Source organism: Toxotes jaculatrix, chromosome 23, assembly GCF_017976425.1.
Source record: "Toxotes jaculatrix isolate fToxJac2 chromosome 23, fToxJac2.pri, whole genome shotgun sequence".
In the NCBI taxonomy this organism is placed as follows: Eukaryota; Metazoa; Chordata; class Actinopteri; family Toxotidae; genus Toxotes; species Toxotes jaculatrix.
The window spans coordinates 10842913-10861900 of record NC_054416.1 but is presented as its reverse complement, the minus strand read 5'-3'; the positions used below and the strand labels follow the sequence as shown (position 1 = coordinate 10861900).

General features: G+C 42.3%; 1 protein-coding gene across 1 annotated transcript in view; it reads left to right on the top strand.

The window, feature by feature from the left end:
* dnah2 (dynein, axonemal, heavy chain 2) overlaps window positions 1-16797 on the top strand; it is a 50926-nt gene extending 34129 nt beyond the window's left edge. The window contains exons 61-85 of the mRNA XM_041031824.1: window positions 29-198; window positions 535-651; window positions 764-928; window positions 1209-1331; window positions 1536-1684; window positions 1871-1937; window positions 2353-2503; window positions 2634-2782; window positions 2979-3112; window positions 3555-3699; window positions 3834-4033; window positions 4116-4242; window positions 4458-4644; window positions 5005-5153; window positions 5364-5547; window positions 5795-5985; window positions 6103-6294; window positions 6762-6946; window positions 8165-8399; window positions 10156-10307; window positions 11119-11233; window positions 14166-14342; window positions 14927-15001; window positions 15974-16124; window positions 16294-16797. Of these exons, the coding sequence (XP_040887758.1) occupies window positions 29-198; window positions 535-651; window positions 764-928; window positions 1209-1331; window positions 1536-1684; window positions 1871-1937; window positions 2353-2503; window positions 2634-2782; window positions 2979-3112; window positions 3555-3699; window positions 3834-4033; window positions 4116-4242; window positions 4458-4644; window positions 5005-5153; window positions 5364-5547; window positions 5795-5985; window positions 6103-6294; window positions 6762-6946; window positions 8165-8399; window positions 10156-10307; window positions 11119-11233; window positions 14166-14342; window positions 14927-15001; window positions 15974-16124; window positions 16294-16448 (3845 nt within the window). The 3' untranslated portion in view covers window positions 16449-16797. The remainder of the gene's footprint in view (window positions 1-28; window positions 199-534; window positions 652-763; window positions 929-1208; window positions 1332-1535; window positions 1685-1870; window positions 1938-2352; window positions 2504-2633; window positions 2783-2978; window positions 3113-3554; window positions 3700-3833; window positions 4034-4115; window positions 4243-4457; window positions 4645-5004; window positions 5154-5363; window positions 5548-5794; window positions 5986-6102; window positions 6295-6761; window positions 6947-8164; window positions 8400-10155; window positions 10308-11118; window positions 11234-14165; window positions 14343-14926; window positions 15002-15973; window positions 16125-16293) is intronic.
* Window positions 16798-18988: the final 2191 nt, after the last annotated feature.

The window sequence follows — 18988 nt, the reverse complement described above, 5'->3', positions numbered from 1 at the left end:
CTATATGACTTTGAAATGTTTCTGGCAGGCGAGGCCAACTTCATCAAAACATTAGTTAACTTTGACAAGGACAATATATCGGACCGTGTGTTGAAGAAGATCGGTCAGTATTGCAGACAGGTGGACTTCCAGCCAGACATCATCGGCAAAGTGTCACTTGCTGCCAAGTCCCTCTGCATGTGGGTCAGAGCAATGGAGGTAAGAGGGTGACACAATCTCACACACACACTCAATCAAACGGATGTTTGTGGGTATAAGTTAACATGATGAACCCAAAAGTAGTTAATTATTTTTATGTAGCTAGTTATTTAATGCATGCAGACTCTGGTGCTGGCTCTGACACAGTGTACACACTCTCACAGATCCACAGAACTTTATGCATTAGCTTCACTGCTGCATAGCCACAGCGGAAAGTGTTTTCCAAAACAAACACAGCAAAGGAGCAATCACAAAACAATGCAACTGTTAAATGAATTTGTGAACAGGGAAATGGGAAGCAAACTAAATCCATGGGTGTGCACAATGTTCCTCCAGGTTTATGGTCGTATCTACAGGGTGGTGGAGCCAAAGCGGGCCCAACTTAACGCTGCCATGGCCCAGCTAGCAGAGAAACAGGCTGCACTGGCTGAGGCCCAGAACAAACTACGAGAGGTACGGAGCTCAGTACATCTAGCAACCAGCCTGATAGATGCTTAGAAGTCAAGTTTATATTTTTACAAATGACAAGACCAATATAATTGTGTGTGTGTGTGTGTGTGAGCAGGTAGCAGAGAAGCTAGATGAGCTGAAAAAGCAGCATGGTGAGAAGCTGGCCATGAAGGAGAGTTTGAGGAAGAAATCAGAAGAGATGGAGGTGAAACTGGATCGAGCTGACAAACTGGTGACTGGACTAGCTGGAGAGAGGATCCGCTGGGAGGAGAGAGTTGCTGTAGGCCACGCACACGCACACACACACACACACACACACACACACACACACACACACACACACACACACACACACACACACACACACACACACACACACACACACACACACACACACACACACACACACACACACACACACACACACAATAATCCTTCGTTTACTCAGGCCTGAAAACTGGTCCTTTGACCAGTTTGCTATGGGAAATTTAAGGAAAAACAGTATATAGCTCACAGACTTGTACCTATACAATCTGTGTGTGTGTGTGTGTATGCCTCAGGGTCTTGAAGAGAACATGGGATACCTTGTAGGAGACTGTTTGCTCGCAGCATCTTTTCTGTCTTACATGGGACCCTTCCTTTCCAACTATAGAGATGAGCTGCTTTCCATCTGGATGAAGGAGGTGAGACACAAACACAAACACACCACATAAAAACAAAGCTTACCATGTACTTGTGCTCCCTCTACTGTTACTAGCTAGTCATGAACGAGAAGTAGTCTGAAAATAAATGTTAAACTGAAACAATTTATGGTTGTGTTTCCAACAAACCCCATGTTTTACCCCATTTTGTCTTTCTTTCCCTCTTGCTGTTTTCCCTCTGTTCAGGTGCGGGACTTAGAGATCCCATGCACACCAGGGTTCAGTTTTGCAGTTTTTCTGTCCAAACCTACAGCAGTGAGGGACTGGAACATTCAGGGCCTCCCCTCTGACGCATTCTCCACTGAGAATGGGGTTATCGTCACCCGCGGAAACCGGTCAGTATATCTAGACCCAATGTGTTATTAAATAGTTTAATAACTTCAAATAACTTCAACTGTAATCCAGTAAGAATACTAAGTTAAATTTGTCCCGTTTGGATTTGTTTGTGTTCACTGAATGAAACATGTATTTCATACTGTATATCCAAGTTGACTTCTTTTACATCTTTCCCTTCTCTCAAGATGGCCACTGATGGTGGACCCTCAAGGCCAAGCTCTGAAGTGGATCAAGAATATGGAGATGAAAAGAGTAAGTCATTATTCTGATTTTTTCCTTTTTCAATCTTATTTGGTCTTTTACTGTGGAGAGTCCATTTTCTGGAACAATCATGGACATCTAAGTGTCTACATAGGAAACACAGACAAGGAATGCAGTCAAACTAGATATTATTCAGTGTATTTATAGCAAATATTACTCTGTATTTTACATTATTTTGTTTCCCATTAATTGCCACTGATAATAGATGAAACTGGAAATGTGTGTATTCGGTGTATTCCAGATTTACACCTCAGTAGAAAAATAGTTGAAAAAGAAGAGAAACTGATGCCAGATTGTCTTGAGCTGTTATCTGGTAAAGCCTTTCTCTATCTGCCTCTCTCTAAAATGTATATATAATTAATTGCTCTCTCTGTCCTCCTGCTTGTATGCATGTCCACGCGTGCAGGGTCTGAAAGTAATAGACTTTCAAATGCCAGACTACCTGCGGGTGCTGGAGAATGCCATCCAGTTTGGGAATCCTGTTTTGCTGCAGAATGTCCAGGAGGAGTTAGACCCATCCCTCAATCCAATTCTCAACAAGTCCCTGACACGGATAGGTCAGGCACACACAGGCAGACACTGACCAATTAAAATACCATCTGTTAAAGTTTTCTGAAGAAAATCTTCAGCTAAATATGAGGGGATGCTTGAATCCGTGGACATGCATTTAATATGTGCGTTTACCAGGTGGGAGGCTGCTGTTGAAGCTGGGGGATAAGGAGATTGAGTACAGTCCAGAGTTTCGCTTCTACATCACCACCAAACTGTCCAACCCCCACTACACACCAGAGATTTCTACAAAGTCCACCATAGTCAACTTCGCTGTCAAGGAGCAGGTCTGAGAGTGTGTGCATGTATATCTGTGAATGAATATGTGTCTTTTGTATGTTTTGGCTGTAATTCACTATTGTGTACTTCTCTACCTGTGTGTGTCCTCATTTGTGTGTACATATAGATTGAAAGTATGTGATTCTGCTTTAAAATTCCTATGTATGGGATTTTTTATGTGTGATTTTTTATGTGTGCATTCAGGGACTGGAAGCCCAACTACTTGGAATTGTGGTGCGAAAGGAGCGTCCAGAGCTAGAAGAACAGAAGGACTCTTTGGTGATCAGCATTGCTTCTGGCAAAAGAAGCTTGCAGGAACTGGAGGATGAGATCCTCAGGTTGTTTAGCTGACTGTTTTGGACACTGTGGCTTTTTTATACATATGTCTTTACAAAGTGGCCAAAATGCAGTTTGAAATATTCAAACTATTATCAGTGTTATTAGTAGTATTAATACCAGCTGTAACAGTAATAGTGGTAGCATCTGTTGTAAGTGCATTTTGAGTATCAGTAGTGATAGCTGCAAGACCCAGAACATGTGATTAAAGGACTTTAAGTCCAGGTTTCTTAAAGTCCCAAAAGCATAGAAAATTATTTTACTAGTCTAAGTAACTAAATAGTCTACTACTTGTAGAAATTAGCAACCAGGTAGCTTTACCATATCAACTACTGTTGGTCGCTTACTTACCTTAGCAATAAATACTTTACAATTAAGTCCCACCTACCAACTTTATAGTCAGTTTTTTTAATGTTGTATTTGCATGTGTGTCTACTCTACCAGGCTGCTGAATGAGGCGACTGGCTCGCTGCTGGACGATGTGCAGCTGGTGAACACCCTGCAGACTTCCAAAGTGACAGCCAATGAGGTTTCAGAGCAGTTGGAGATCAGCGAACAGACCGAGATCAAGATCGACTCCGCTAGAGAGGTCAGGTGTAAGGATAAAGGGATGACAATCTAATCTTTATATGCTTAAAACTATAATAAGTTCTTTCTGTGCATTTGGATGTCAGTTTGTGCACAGAGTATGTCTATATAGCTTTAAGTTCCGTCTCTTAACAGGCCTACCGTCCATGTGCCCAGCGAGCCTCCATTCTCTTCTTCATCTTAAATGACATGGGCCGCATTGACCCCATGTACCAGTTCTCACTGGACGCCTACATTAATCTCTTCAACCTGAGCATAGAAAAGAGCAAACGCAGCAACAAGCTGGAGGAAAGGATCGCCCACCTTAACGACTACCACACATATTCAGTATACAGGTAAGCAAGGGCCCATCAAAAGAAGGATTGATTTGTGTCTAAAGTGGTCACTCTAGCTAAAGCAGTGTGTTGTCCTCTGCAGATACGCATGTCGTGGCCTGTTTGAGGTCCATAAGTTACTCTTCAGCTTCCACATGTGTGTCAAAATCCTGGAGGTGGCTGGCAAACTCAACATGGACGAGTACAATTTCTTCCTCCGCAGAGGACTCGTAAGAAAACACAAAGCACACACAAACATTTTGTCTTTGTCTTACCTGATTTAACATGATCAAACACACGTAATCTCCTAAAAGACATTCCACTGTGTATTTAAATGTTGAACCATGTAGGAGTTATGCTTCCCCTCAAAAATAGCCTCTTCATTCACAACATGTTTGATGGCAAGGTAGTTTAACTACTGATAAACGGCTGGGTGTGCTTTTAGGTACTTGGTAAGGAGGATCAGATGGACAACCCCTGTACCAGTTGGCTGGCAGACTCCAGCTGGGACAACATCACAGAGCTGGATAAGCTGTCCAACTTCCACGGCATCATGGCTTCTTTTGAACAGTACCCCCGAGACTGGAACCTTTGGTTCACCAGTTCTGAACCAGAGAATGCCACATTACCAGGTCTGTGTATGCTGGGGGAGATTTTTCTTCTTCTTTGGTGATTTATTGCTCAATAAAATTCTTCCCGTGAGGAACAATGAAGTTGAAGCCTATTCGACTGAGAGAGTGGGTGTGTTGGTGCGTTAGACACACAACTTGTCCATGCTGCCGTTCATTGACAGGTTTCATCATTAGAAATATGATTTGACAAAGTTCGACTCAGTAGGAACTGGAAATTTTTACCAAAGCCTCTGCTCAGGGCCCCTGCTCTGTCTTTCTTTCTGCTTTTCCCCTCATTGCATACTTTGTTCATAACCCATTTCACTGCTTTCCTTCACCCCTGAATTCTCTCTCTCATCCCTTCCTCTCTGTTTTTTCTAGGTGATTGGGAGAGTAAGTGTAATGAGCTCCAGAAGATGTTGGTAGTGCGCTCTCTGCGTCAGGACCGTGTCTCCTTCTGTGTCACCTCCTTCATTGTTAACAACCTTGGCCCTCTCTTTGTGGAGCCTCCTGTTCTTGACATGAAGACTGTGAGTGTCAGCTCTTGTCCATTGAACCGTTTTGAGGCTTTCAGTTCGAATGAATAAATTTTGTCCTTCATAAATCTCATTTATGACATTCAATTCAATTGTAGCTCATTTTACAACTTAGAAAGTCAATCAGAGTGTTAGTTTAGGTGTCTAGTGAGTTACACCGTGTTGGCTCATTCATTCTCACTTTCTCTCTCCTCCTCTTCCCAGGTTGTAGAGGAATCCACCAGCTGGACTCCTCTGATCTTTGTTCTGTCTCCTGGGGTGGACCCCACAGGAGCCTTGCTGCAGCTGGCTGAGGCCTCTGGTATGAGGGAGCACTTCCATGCTCTCTCTCTGGGTCAGGGACAGGCTCCCATTGCCAAGAGCATGATCGAAGAGGGCGTCAAAAATGGTACAACGCCGACTGCTCTGTTCTTCTTCCTGCTCTGTTCTTCTTCCTGCTCTTCTGTCTCAAATTTACTCTGTTTCTCAGTAGTGTTGTCTTTTGTCCAACAACCGTATTTTTAGTTTTTAAAAGTCGATTGTGCTTGACAAAGTGTAACAAAATTACCTGAACACACAAATACAGCTAAACATGACATATAAAAATCTAAACAAGTTATATCAGCTTCTATCAAGCCCTCTTTTTCTCTGCCCAGGCCACTGGGTATTCCTTGCCAACTGCCACCTCTCTCTGTCATGGATGCCTGAGCTGGACAAGCTGGTGGAGCAGGTACAAGTGCAGAAGCCCCACTCAAACTTCAGACTCTGGCTCAGCTCTTCGCCACACCCCGAATTTCCCATTACCATCCTGCAGGCTGGCATAAAGATGACAACTGAACCACCAAAGGTGCATGGCCTCACATATTTTCCAGATTTCCAGACTTGGGTTATTTTTTATACAGCACATATACAAAATACACTTGGTAACACCCTTGCTAGTATTAACAGAGTTCTCTGTCCTCAGGGTGTGAAAGCTAACATGAAGCGTCTGTACCAGCTGGTGACGGAGGCTCAATTCAACCGCTGCTCAAGACTCGTATTCTACAGGAAGCTGCTCTTCTCTCTCTGCTTTTTTCACAGCATCCTGCTGGAAAGGAAGAAGTTCCTGCAGCTGGGCTGGAACATTGTTTATGGCTTCAACGATTCAGACTTTGAGGTCAGTGCCTCATCTGGTACTCAGGGAAACAGTGACAGTATTGGAAAGAACAAAACAGAAAGATCAGTCTATCGCTCAGTCTCTTGAAGATGTATGATACAGTGGAGATGGTCATGATGTGGTTGTGATTATATATATTATTATGATGGTAGCTGAGTGGAATTTGTGCAGGGCCGATGTTTCCTTGTCAGTAATTTGCACTAAACCACAAATACAGGCTTAAGCGAAGCAGAAAGGCCATTTTAATGCCCTGTCAGAGTAAAGGCTGATTAGGCTAATGGATAATGACAATCTAGTTCAAATGCATGAGACCGAACAGTACTTCTGGTGTAAAAATGTATGTCTCTCCATTCTGTCCTTGCTATTTCAGTCTACTGTCTGCAGAAGAACCATTTGACTTGCCCTCAGTGTGTTGTCTTGCATTTCAAAGTCAGTCTGCTGAAATCGTCTTTTTGATGCACCCCTAGGTGAGTGAGAGTCTGCTGAGTCTGTACCTGGATGAGTATGAGGAGATTCCCTGGGATGCACTGAAGTACCTCATTGCTGGGGTCAACTATGGAGGTCATGTCACAGATGACTGGGACAGACGTCTTCTAACCACATACATCAATGACTACTTCTGTGATGCTGCTATCAACCAGCCCTTCTTCAAGTAAGACACAGCAGTACACACATATTTATTTTGCCATGTTATTGCATGAGAAAACACACCACTTTTCAGTAAACAAACATACGTATTGCAGATGCTCACATGCTAAAAGATTTTGATAATTTAGTCTTCAAATGGATGCAGTCCCACTGTAAAAGCATCTTCCTCAGTAGAGGTGGCAGAGGCCACCTCAACTCCCTGTTAAATCTCCTCGCAAGCTGCAGAGTGCCAGCACTACCAAGTGGACAATCAGTTTATTACAACCTGTGAAATATAGACAGATTGTGGAACTTGAACGCTTTGACGACCTGGTCTACCAGTGCGCCGGGATTTCTCCCGGTGCTCCCAATGGCCAGGCTGACTGTGACAGATGGAACTGTCGTCAGTGTGTTTGTTGGGGGGAGAGATAAAGAAGGTCTGAGTGAGTCAATGCACTGTGCACTGCTCTACAATGAAATAAGATGTTACTTAATTGAAATAGTTAAAAAAAAAAAAAGAAACGAAAATAAATATGTGGTGGTCAGTGTTGATATTGTGGCAGGCCAACACAAATAAATCAATGTATGGGAAACACTGAGAAGTGGAAAAATATTTTTGGTTCATTATGAAACTGTGGTTGGACAAAGTAGACTGTGGCAAGCCGCCACAGTCTGGATAATTAATGGGAAACACTGATACCACTTCCTGCAGCTGCCCCCGCTGGAACATTTATTTAGATATCTTCAATACATTAAAACTTGGGTACGTTTTAGTCATTTATATTCTGAAGGGTTTTGTATTGCTGCACTTGAATTATTGCACTGAATTACACTGGAGGAGATGAAAATAATCTCTACAGGGAAACTGGGTCATGGGTCATTGCATGGGCAGGAAATAAAATTGATAGAATACTAGCTCTAATACTGTGTTCCCAAACTCTTGAAGGTGTTTCCATTAAAACAGTGTATTGATGGTACTGAAACAAATAAAATGCACCACAGGTTTGATGCTACATCACTAGCTGTTTATATTAATAAGTATACAGATGGGAGAAAGCACAGTTCAGAAGTTAATTCAAAATGTGCCCATGCACACTGTCATCGATTCACGTTGTGAAATTTACATATGCAAATAAAGTCCAGAACATTCAAATGACCTTTTTTTCCTTTGCTGTGCCATTGTTTATAAAAAAACATTTTATATGACTGACTTTGTTCTCTGTTAACCCCCTTTCTGTGTCAGGTTGTCCCCCTTAACCTCCTACTACATCCCCCAGGATGGTCCCCAGTCCTCATACAAGGAATATATCAACATGCTGCCATCCACAGAGCACCCCGAGGTGTTCGGTCAGCACCCTAATGCCGATATTGCTAGTCAGATCGCTGAGACCAGAACGCTGTTTGACACCCTGCTGTCCCTGCAGCCCCAGGTCACCAGCCCCACTACTGGAGGGACTAGGCCGAGCAGAGAAGATAAGGTGAGGGGGGAATGAAGGTGAGATAAGGGGAGGGCAGAGATGACTGGTTGAGTATAACATACTTAAGGTGAGATCATCATTTTTATATCTTCGAGAGTTGAGCATTATATTGGCTACAGTAAGTATCATCTCTGTTGTAGAGTATTACAGAGATTAATTTAAGCATCTCCATTTAAGTAGAATTTTAACTTTCGGTCCTCTTTAAAGTTAATTATCCTTACTCTCTGTGGCATTCAATTTGAGGTCACACTCAGTGCACTGTTGGGAGCATATGAGCACAACTGTTGAATATCAGCACTTCTACTACAATGAAATACATATACATGCAAATACTGCATTCAGATACATCTGATTATGAGATTATTGAAAATCTCACCTATTTTGCAAGCATTTAACTCCCTAAGACATTTGTTGTATGCAATTAGAACGCCCTCAGTTAAATCAGCAACAGTAAATACTACTGCCTTACATTAAAGTGGAGTGCAGACAAATGTTAATAACAGCCAGGTTTAATATGCAACATTACCCTGATTGCTCTACAGTTACAAGGTGGCTTGTTTTATCACCTATAGTGTTCCTGACACTGGTTCTTTTTTCATCCATTAGTTTTGTGGCTTTTGTGGTTGTTTCCATCATGTTCACCACATCAGATATTAAGAGTCCTTATATATCCATCAGGTCAGGTTCAGCTGCTACATGGCAGAGGAGTGTTTGGCCTAGTACATGGATGAATATTCTCTCTGGCCAAAGTTCCATGTTAGAGCTGGAGGTTATGAATAAAATGTCACAAAATAAATGTTATGATAAAGTGGATTTTCTGGAAAATCAATAAAAAAATATTTATGGAAACCCAAACTTATTTTATTTCTAGCACTGGCAACAATGGCGTGTTACACCCAGAGATATGAAAGCAATAGCTAGTCAAAACAATTAATAGTTGGAGCCTTAAAAGGTTCTCGTCATGAAGCCAGTGTCCATATTTGACAGATTTTTCCCGGCAATTCTGTCTGCACTGGCAGACAGTCATGAGTGTAATAAGATACAGATCTAGGAATCTGTGTTCCTTTATGGAGAACACTGAGGTCTCAGGTTTTAGAAAAGGTCTCAAAGGGAACCTCTGAAAACTTTAGAACTGAATCTTTTTGTTGTTTCCAGAATTTCATCCTGACTCTTTGTCTTAGATATATAATACAAGTGCTTTGTTAATTCAAGACAAAGAACATTTATTTATATACCACAAACTTCATATTGTATTAGACAGGACTACCACATGCTGGTGCCACTCAGGTGCCATTTTAAAATATTTCTTATCTCCTGTGAGGGGAATGTTTTGCATTCAGATTTAGATATGTCTTTGAGCTTTTAACCACTGAGGTTAAGCCAGAAATGCAAGTTAAACAAGCTGGCTGTTGTTTAACAATGTGCTTTAATGTGTTGGTAGTACATAGTGGTTTGATAGTGTCGTGATGATGACAATATCAAATGATAAATGGTGAACAAATGGTGATATAATCTCATTATCTAGCTCCTTTTTTAGAGTTTCTTGTGGTTGTTGGCTTATGTTAGAGTATGTGTGTGTTTTGGAAAGAATCGCTCTCTAGAGCCTCAGCCTGAGCTATTGTAAGTCCTCTAATTTTATGCAGCTCCATAATCTGAATGTCTCTGCAGTTTCTTCACTGCAAATACATCTGTGAATAGCCTCTGTCAGTTAACCTATCACATCTGCTTATGCACAACATTTCATCCGTGCTTCTAGGTATTAGAGCTGCTGGCAGACGTTCGTGCGAAGATTCCAGCGTTGATTGACTACGAGGGCACCAGGTCCTTCCTCCAGGACAACCCTTCGCCTCTTAATGTCGTCCTGCTGCAAGAGATCCAAAGATACAACTCTCTGCTGGACACCATCATGTATGAACAGTGTGTGTGTGTGTGTGTTTCTGAGTTTGTTAGTCAGAATCTCATATATATTGTATGTACTGTACCTCTCAGTGTATAAATGCAGTTTGAAATGGGATAGGGATGCGTGCCTCATATGCCATAAAGTAGAAATGATGCAACTATTTAGGGATGAGGGCTGTAATTAATCGATTACTGATGAATGGTTTTCAAAGATAAATGTATACAACGTGATTAAATGGGGAATAATGTAGAATAGAGGGAGGAACACACATTGTAGTAGGCAAACATTTTGTAGAGTGGCGGCAGATCAGTTGGGTGTGGTTGTTAATCTGAAACCCTTCCTTTATTTCAAAAATATGAATCAGAATATTATTTGTAATTTATCATCAGTGAATAATTAGCAGTTACACACTTAGTCAGGTTTAGGGTTACACAAGCACTCTCTTCTTTCTTTCTTACTTTGAGTGTTCAGTTCAGTTATTTTGAAGAGAAACCTGCTACGCAAGGGGGCACTAGCATCCGGGATGCAAATCAACAACAAGCGGCGCAGCAGCAGGGAGTGGAGAAAAGTTTAGCTTACAAATGTCCTGGCAGCCTTGACTCAGGCAAAATGATAGTTCTTGAGTTGGATCCCACATAAAATGAACATGCTGCAGAGAACAATTGCCCAGTTACCCAGCCCGCTTGTTTGTATTTCTATGTCTGAGTGCAGAGTTATTCCAGTAGATCCAGACTAGGACGAAGTGACTACAAAACATCTACAATAGAGTGGATAAAAATAACTGATTTGTTGCTGCAACTGTGTATGTCTGTGTGTTAGTTCGTCCCTGGTGGAGCTGGAGAAAGGGATCAAAGGCTTAGTGGTGATGTCACCCAGCTTGGAGGAGACCTTTCACTGCATTCATGACGCCCGTGTACCACCACTGTGGGAGAAGGTGATACACACACACACACATATCATCCATAATAAGCCATGCAATCTTCTTCAGTTCTTCTCCAACACAAGTTCTTTTGAGGCTACAGACAATAAATGAACACAAATATACTTTATTGCATGCAGTTATTCTCTGACTGTCTTTCCTCTGCTGGTTGATGTGTTCTCAACTTCTCACGTCTTATAATGTATAAATGATGCACATACACATACTGTACATGTGATGCAGTATGAGAGGTGAGACCACACCTGCTACTTTCCTTTTGTATCACTTGCTAAAATTGGAAGACATAGACTAGGATGAAGGAGTTCTGCTGGGATCAGTGATACTGAGACTGCCCCCTCTGTGGAAAATTGAGTGCACTTCCATAACAGAAGACGCTGAGCCAGGATTAAAAATTTAAAAAAGAATGCTTTGAAAGATGCAGTAAAGCATGACAACATCCAAGGTAAACAATGAACAGTGAAACAAATGTGGCCTTTATTGGTTTGGCTGAACTGTACAGTATAATCAAGTATTGACCGAGCATTTCTTTGTGAGGGTCACAGATAATGTTTCAGTACAGCTATGTTTATTTTTCCATTACTTATTCTGACTTCATTTGCATCTAAGCCTTTATCTCTACAACATAGAATGAACTATGACAGATTTCTATGGTGTGCTGCCATTTAACAGAAAATTCATACTTTCATTCAGGAGACTTGTGTATTGATCTTGATGATTGTGATCTGATCAGCACTAATCTTTTCTGCTCTCTTCAGCCAGTCTGACAGCTGCAGGCCCCTCTCTGTACTGACTCACTGGTCTGTTATTAAAGGTGTATTTATCCATCACTCTGCCTGGCTGCACAGACACACACTTATTGTTCTCCTCTGTCCAACCACAGACACACAGACACACACACACACACACACACACACACACACACACACACACACACACACACACACACACACACACACACACACACACACACACACAGTGATGGGGCTCTGGCATCGTTCCAGCTGTAATTCTGTCCGAATGCTCCATTCTGGCTTCATTATCACTGGACCTCTCTTTACAGTGGGGAGAGAACACAGGGTGCTGTCAGCTTGGGTCAGAAAAGATTCTGGCTACTGTTCAAGTGTGTGTGTGTGTGTGTGTGTGTCTGTCCACTGAGCAGGAGTCATTCAGGGCATTTTGTGTTTACCTTCAAGTGCATACATAATGCTGTCCTCACTATGGGCAGTGCATGAAAGCTTGTATTCCTGTTCATGTGTTCATGTGTTTGTGTGTGTATTTGTGAGTAGCTGTTCATCAGGTGGAGCATACCTTGGCCCTCGGTGGCTGAACAAAGCCTGCGTCTGTGGACTAATCATAGTGTAATAAGCAAAGTAAACCTTCCTGCTCCACTTTCCTAAAAAGACCCTGAGCTCATTGTGCTGTGGCCAATGGCTTATTCCTGCTGGATGAACTGTATGTGCATTTGTGTGTGTGTGTGTTTGTGTGTGTATCTAATTCCTTTTATAGGAGTATTGGACAGCTATTAGGGCTGCTGCCTCCAGCTGAGCTTCTCTCTTCTACTGACCACTTGTAAACTAGACAACTCTGTCTTTCTCTTTTTTCTTTCTATTTCTGGCTCTCATCCATCTTTCTGTCTTTTCTCATTCACTATGTCTTGCTCTGTTTCTCTTTTTGTGTACTTTGGTTCCTCATTCTCATCATTCTCGCCCCTTGTACATCTCCCATCTAGTGTTCCCTCCATTCTTCTCTCTTCTTTCTCTCTATCTCTTCATGCCTCGTCTGGTCCAAGCAGCAATAACAGCCCCTCATAGATTCTCTGTCCTCCTTATTTATCCCTCCATCCCTGCATCCCTCTCTTCTCCGCCCCTCCTTGGCATGGCAGCCTGTCATTAGTTCTGAGCTCACAGACTCATGGCTTTAATTTTGGCCTGCCTGCCTCTCTGTCTCCGGCCATTTTGTATTTGGTTTCTTCACAAGGCTCTGCGGTCTGCGTGAGGGTTTAGCGGCTATGTAGCGTTTGTGTATTTAAGAAATTTGGAAGAGACGTGTGTATTAGTCAGACAAAATAAATGAAAAATTAAATTGTATTTCAATAAAAGTAATATAACACTAATATGTCCCCCCCCACACACACACACATTTGTTTTCTTTGAATTAGTCTATAACAGCATCATTTTGCACTTTGAAGATTTTTTTTAAAAGGCTAGAGTGTGATAACCAGTAATTCAGATGGGATGGAAACAAGGCACAAATAATCAAATGGTAATGATAAACTGAAAACCTTCCCCTGCAAAAGTTAGGTCCCTCTGTGACAGAAGACCAGTGTGGACCTGCTGGCACATTTATGGCAGCTTGATCACTGGTGAGGAACGAAAGAATGTGCAGTTGTTTCCTTCAAGTCTTAAAGGAAAGCAATACCTGAGGGAGACGGAAAGATGGGCCGACAGGGCATGTAACATAATGCAAAGCAAAATAAAGGTCTTCTGTTTTGGGCTGTTTAGATTAATGTGTCAGTGTTTACTGCTGTTTTTGACAAGGATGTTTGTGGATCAGTTAGCTGACTGACAGAAAATGTGTTATGGTAGAGTATCCGTAGATTCCTGCGAATCTTCTGCCGCTCTCTTCGAATCATGTTTGATCCTACATATGAAGTCAACCTAAGGAAGTAACAGTTTCATATTAAAATGTTAACATTACTATGTTCACAGCTTACTCGTGAAATTTTACACAGTCCTTCCATGCCATTTCTGCATCCGTTTATGTGTGTCGGTAAGACTTGGAGGCCATCAGTGCTCAGTGCTACTGCATTGTACTGAACTTTTTCCCATTATGAGTAGCTGCCAACAGCTGGAAGCATGAAATGACTGTAGATTTACCATGTCTCTCTCGCTGTCTCTCTCTCACTTTCACTCTCTCTGTCCACTAGGCATACCCCTCACTGAAGCCCCTGGCAGCGTGGACCAGGGATCTTTGCCAGCGAGTCGATCAGTTTGCACACTGGGCAGAGACGGCCCAGCCCCCCCACTTGTTCTGGCTCTCCGGCTTCACCTTTCCCAATGGTTTCCTTACTGCTGTTCTGCAGTCTTCCGCTCGACAGCATAATGTGAGATTTCACACAACCGCATTCACATAAGCAGAAAGACAGTTATGCAGTGAAACACCACACTGCGATACGCTGCATGTGTTGTCTTTCTTGTGATTGATGGCCGCATATTTCTGACCTTATCCAGTGGGTTTTTTTTAAAAGGGCTTCAGAAGATGAAGATGAAAAATGAACAAAATCTAAACTACAACATGTTTTCAGTTTTTAATGTTTGTCATTTAATGAATGTCCTGTTCGATCTTCACAGGACATATAATATAATACACAATTAAAAACAACACCTGCTGATGCAGACAGTTGTTTTCAGATATTCCCTGTGCTGGTTTGACAAACGCAGCCGGCTGAACACTCTTCTCCTTGTTTCTTTTGAGTCCAAACAACCATCACACTTCATGTTGTACATTAAGAAACAGGCAGTTTATCTAACACACGTGTGTGTTTTTTTTCATACCTGAAAAAAAAATGTGAAATAATATGGCTCTGCTGCAAATGAATGGAAATGTCCTTGTTTGACTTTTGGACCAGTGATAGTAGTAATATCTTGTCCATACAACAGTTAACATTGTGTGAAACTGTTCTTACAGATATCAGTGGACACTCTGTCCTGGGAGTTTATAGTATCCACTGTAGATGACAGCAACCTCCTTCACCCACCCAAGGTGACTCGCTGTACACACGTCTCTATTTCCATAAAGATTTCCATAAATGTGCCATCAGACCCCTTTTTCTTAGACTTTCAGCTTTCAGCTGTCCTCGCTGCTTTCCATCACATTTTTCACCTCTACACAAACTGTTTTTTTCCTTGAAAAATGTTTTTTTTCATTTAAAGCAGCACACCACTTTATGCCTCCCTTTCCTTATTCCACATGTCTGCTCTCACATTTCTTTTTTTTTTTTTACAGAGCAGCTTTACAATTCAAATTGTGACAGTGGGGTAAAATTTGTCTTGTTGCTCCCACAGAATTTCTGTCATTGTTACTCTTAACTTCTCACTCACATCATATTATTTCCTTCTTCTCTGTATCAGCTCCTCTGTGCTTCCTCTTCCCCCCCCTCCCCTTTTCTCAATCTTACCTCCCTGTGCTACTCCGAAACCAATGCACACTTCCAGCTTTTCCTGTCTTTTGTGTTCCTTCCCTCTTTTTTTCTGCTCTCTGACTCTCTTTCCTTCTGTCCTTATCTTTCCTCTCCTTCCTCTCTTCTCTGCTGTACTTCTTCATCCCACCCTCTTTCTTCTGATGTCCTTTCTCTCCTCCCTACCATCTTTCCATTTGGCAGTTTTTGCCCCTTGTCTTCACTTACACTCTGCCTCGTGACCTACTGCTTCCCATTCTGTGCCACTGATTTTCCTCTTCCCTTTCCTTCCCTTTACCCTCTCTTCCTCTTTGCCTCTTTCCTCTCTCCTCCCTGCTTCTTTTCTCCTGCAGCCCTCCCTTTCCCTTGTTTTCACCCCTCCCTCTTCTTTCCTCTCTCAGTTGCATTACCTAATTGGCTGTTTGTCATCAACACTTTTTCAAAGCTGTATGCAAAATGTCACCTTCAAACAAGTGTTTATGTCTCTCACCTCTTCCCTCCTCTTACTTGTTTCTCCGCTTATCCTCTTTTACCTCCTGCCTCTCCCACAACTCTAGGATGGAGTATACGTCTGGGGTCTGTACCTGGAGGGGGCTGGTTGGGACAAGAAGAACTCTTGTCTGGTGGAGGCTGAACCCATGCAGATGGTCTGTCCCATCCCTACCATCCACTTCAAACCTGTGGAGAACCGCAAGAAGATGAGCAAGAGTGAGTTGTTTAGAGTTTTTGTCTGACCATCTTCTCTTGTTTTGCTTCATTTTATTTGAAATGACTCATTTTTGGCTCCTGCTTTTCTCCATCTCTTTGTTTGCAGTTTGCGAGGTCACTGTGGTTTCACTGTCTCAGCTCTGTCCCTCTGTCTCTTGTTTGTGTGTAGGTATGTACCTGTGTCCCTGTTACTACTTCCCAGTGCGTTCGGGCGGGGCAGGCCGAGCATCTTTTGTGGTCGGTGTTGAGCTCAAATCCGGAGCTGTGACCCCAGACCACTGGATCAAGAGAGGGACTGCTCTTCTCATGAGCCTGGACAACTAAAGGCCTCAGCACACACACTCACACATGGTTTTAGCTGTTTATTACTCTATATGAAGTTTACAAAATTTGATTTTACCCTTATTTGTAATGCTCACGTTGTAAAGGCCACAACAGACTGCACAATGTCAGCATTGTGTTACCTCTCAAATGTATTGTAAAGCTGGTTTGCACACCTGGGGTTTGGCAGTAAATGGTCTGAGTCACTCTTTGACACTTTGAAGTTGGTCTGACAACAGTTCTGCTCATTTTTTTTTTCTCTTCTCGTTCTTTTTTGTCTCTGTTTTCCGCTGTCCGATTATTCACTCCTCTCCACAGACCTGCATCAGTCTTTCCATGTTGACCCTCTTTTAATCTGCTCAAACATAGACTGGAAATAGTTTCCTACTGTCAAAACTTTCTTCGTAACATCTGGATCAAGTGACTGTCTGGTCATGTAAGTGTCTGTTGTGCTCATTACATTCCTTGGTAATCTGATGTGCTGTTATCCATTGTCATCTATTTTCTGTTAACATAACACAATTGACAAAGCACCTGTGTGTGGGCAGCCCAGGGCTATAAAAAAATAAAATACATGCAAAACATGCTAAATAACGTCATCAAAAATTAGCGCTTAGGTTTTGGAGCGCACTAAATTTTCAGACGCATTTCCTTTATTTTTACGAAGCTCATAATATTTCACTTCCTGGTTTTGTGCACTGTAACAGTCTGTAACTGGTACTTTTACTTTTTAAAAAAAACAAACAATGTTTTTTCATTTTGTCAAAATCAGATTTATACTTGGTTTGCCTCACTCTGATACACACGTTTTCACACAGTAGGAACACACACATGCAGGCACATGTGCATGCAAACAATGCAGTTAATCAAGGTGAGGTAAAGGTTATTTTTATGCTAATATGTATTTCCCCAAGCTGAAAAAGAGGACAGAGGGAGGCAGCGACTGAAGGAGAAATGAAGCTATTCAAACAAATGAATTCTAATGAAGCTTCACAGACAAGACGTTTGGAGTCGGTCAGCGTTGTGAGGGAGAAGGCCCGGACTTCCCCACTGGAAAGACTCAGCCCAAAGTCCTGAAAGGGAGGGAGAGAAAAACAAGAGAACGACCCTGGAGAAAGTGAGCCGGGAGGAAGAATGGTCCAGTAATGAGAGAGGGGAACCAGAGAGAGGGGGGCTGAGTTCAAGGTTGTATTCAGACTTAAGGATTGTCCCCCTGAAAGACCGAACACAGACTTCCTCAGGGTTTAAGAGCCTCTTTATCAGACCCAGGTCTGTGTGTGTGTATCTCTGGTGGTCTCTGGTTGGGTGGGAGAGGGGGGGGGGGGGGGGGGGCACTCACAACAACATGTTGAATTCAAATTCAAATTGGTTTATTCTCAGGCCTGGTTGTTACAAAAATATCAGACTGGGGAGGTGTTTTTTGTGGATTAAAGCTTCAGCTGAATTGAACTAGAATGTAAATGTGGTGTGGACGCATTTTAGATGTATTTGTTATGCGATATTAATCAACCCTCCTGTTGGATTGGTGTATTCCAGGCCTGAAATACAGCATCCAAAGTTTTGTAGTTGCCTGAAAAAAAAAAAGTGCTGTAATCATACAAATTTGCAGTGTTTATCATTTTTCTAGGAGGTGGTGACTGTGTTCAAACAGAAAATGTCTCAGTTAAGAGCCAAGGTTTTCAAAAGCTCCCAGTCCGCAGAAATATTCATTTCTTGAGGGCATTGGAAGCCAGCTTCTTCCATCTGCTTATCCACTCAGAAACAGCCTCTTCAAAAAAAAAAAAAAAATTCCTACGTTTTGAAGAAATGTGGTGGATGTTTATTGAATATGTCTGCGATGAGGGAATCCGGCATTTATCATGTAAAGGGTCTGGATGTTATCTGTCACTTTAGAAAACACACAAATGGAAATGTCAAATCCCATTTTATTGACTCCTAAAGAAGACAGTATTTAAGTTAAACCAGTCTGTAGGTGGGGATCCCTCTGACAGCACCTCGAGCTCCCCTGTCAGCCAGATGAATCTCTGTTTCAGAGCTACTGGCCTTGATGGCTTTGCCTTGTGCTTTAATTTGATTTCCCTGTAAGCCCCTGCCCTAGTTTTAAGTTCTTGGGAAAAGACAAGATTACCAGACATCTCATAACAACTTTTGATTCCTCAAGTGGCTCTTGGCCCCTTTAGTGCAGTTACTACTTCCAACCGAGAGCCTGACTGTCAAATCAAACAGTTATAGGGGGAAAACCTGGGGTCCAGTTGTTCTCCATTGAATAGTAGTTAATAATGGAATTTGGGCAAGTTGTACAGTGTGTTTGCCAGTGACTATGGAGGCGGGGCAGTTAATGTCCAAGACTCTTCCACCGAAAATAAACCTGCATGAGGGAAGAGAGAGAAGGAGAGAGAAAGGGAGAGGAGGGAGGGAGGAGGAGGAAGGGAAAGAGCCTTTCAACGGGGACAGAAGGGAAAGAGTCTCCGTTTCAATGGAATAAAAACTGCGCAATTTCTTTAAGGACTGCCTGCTCGGATCGCGGTGGACCCTTCCTCTCT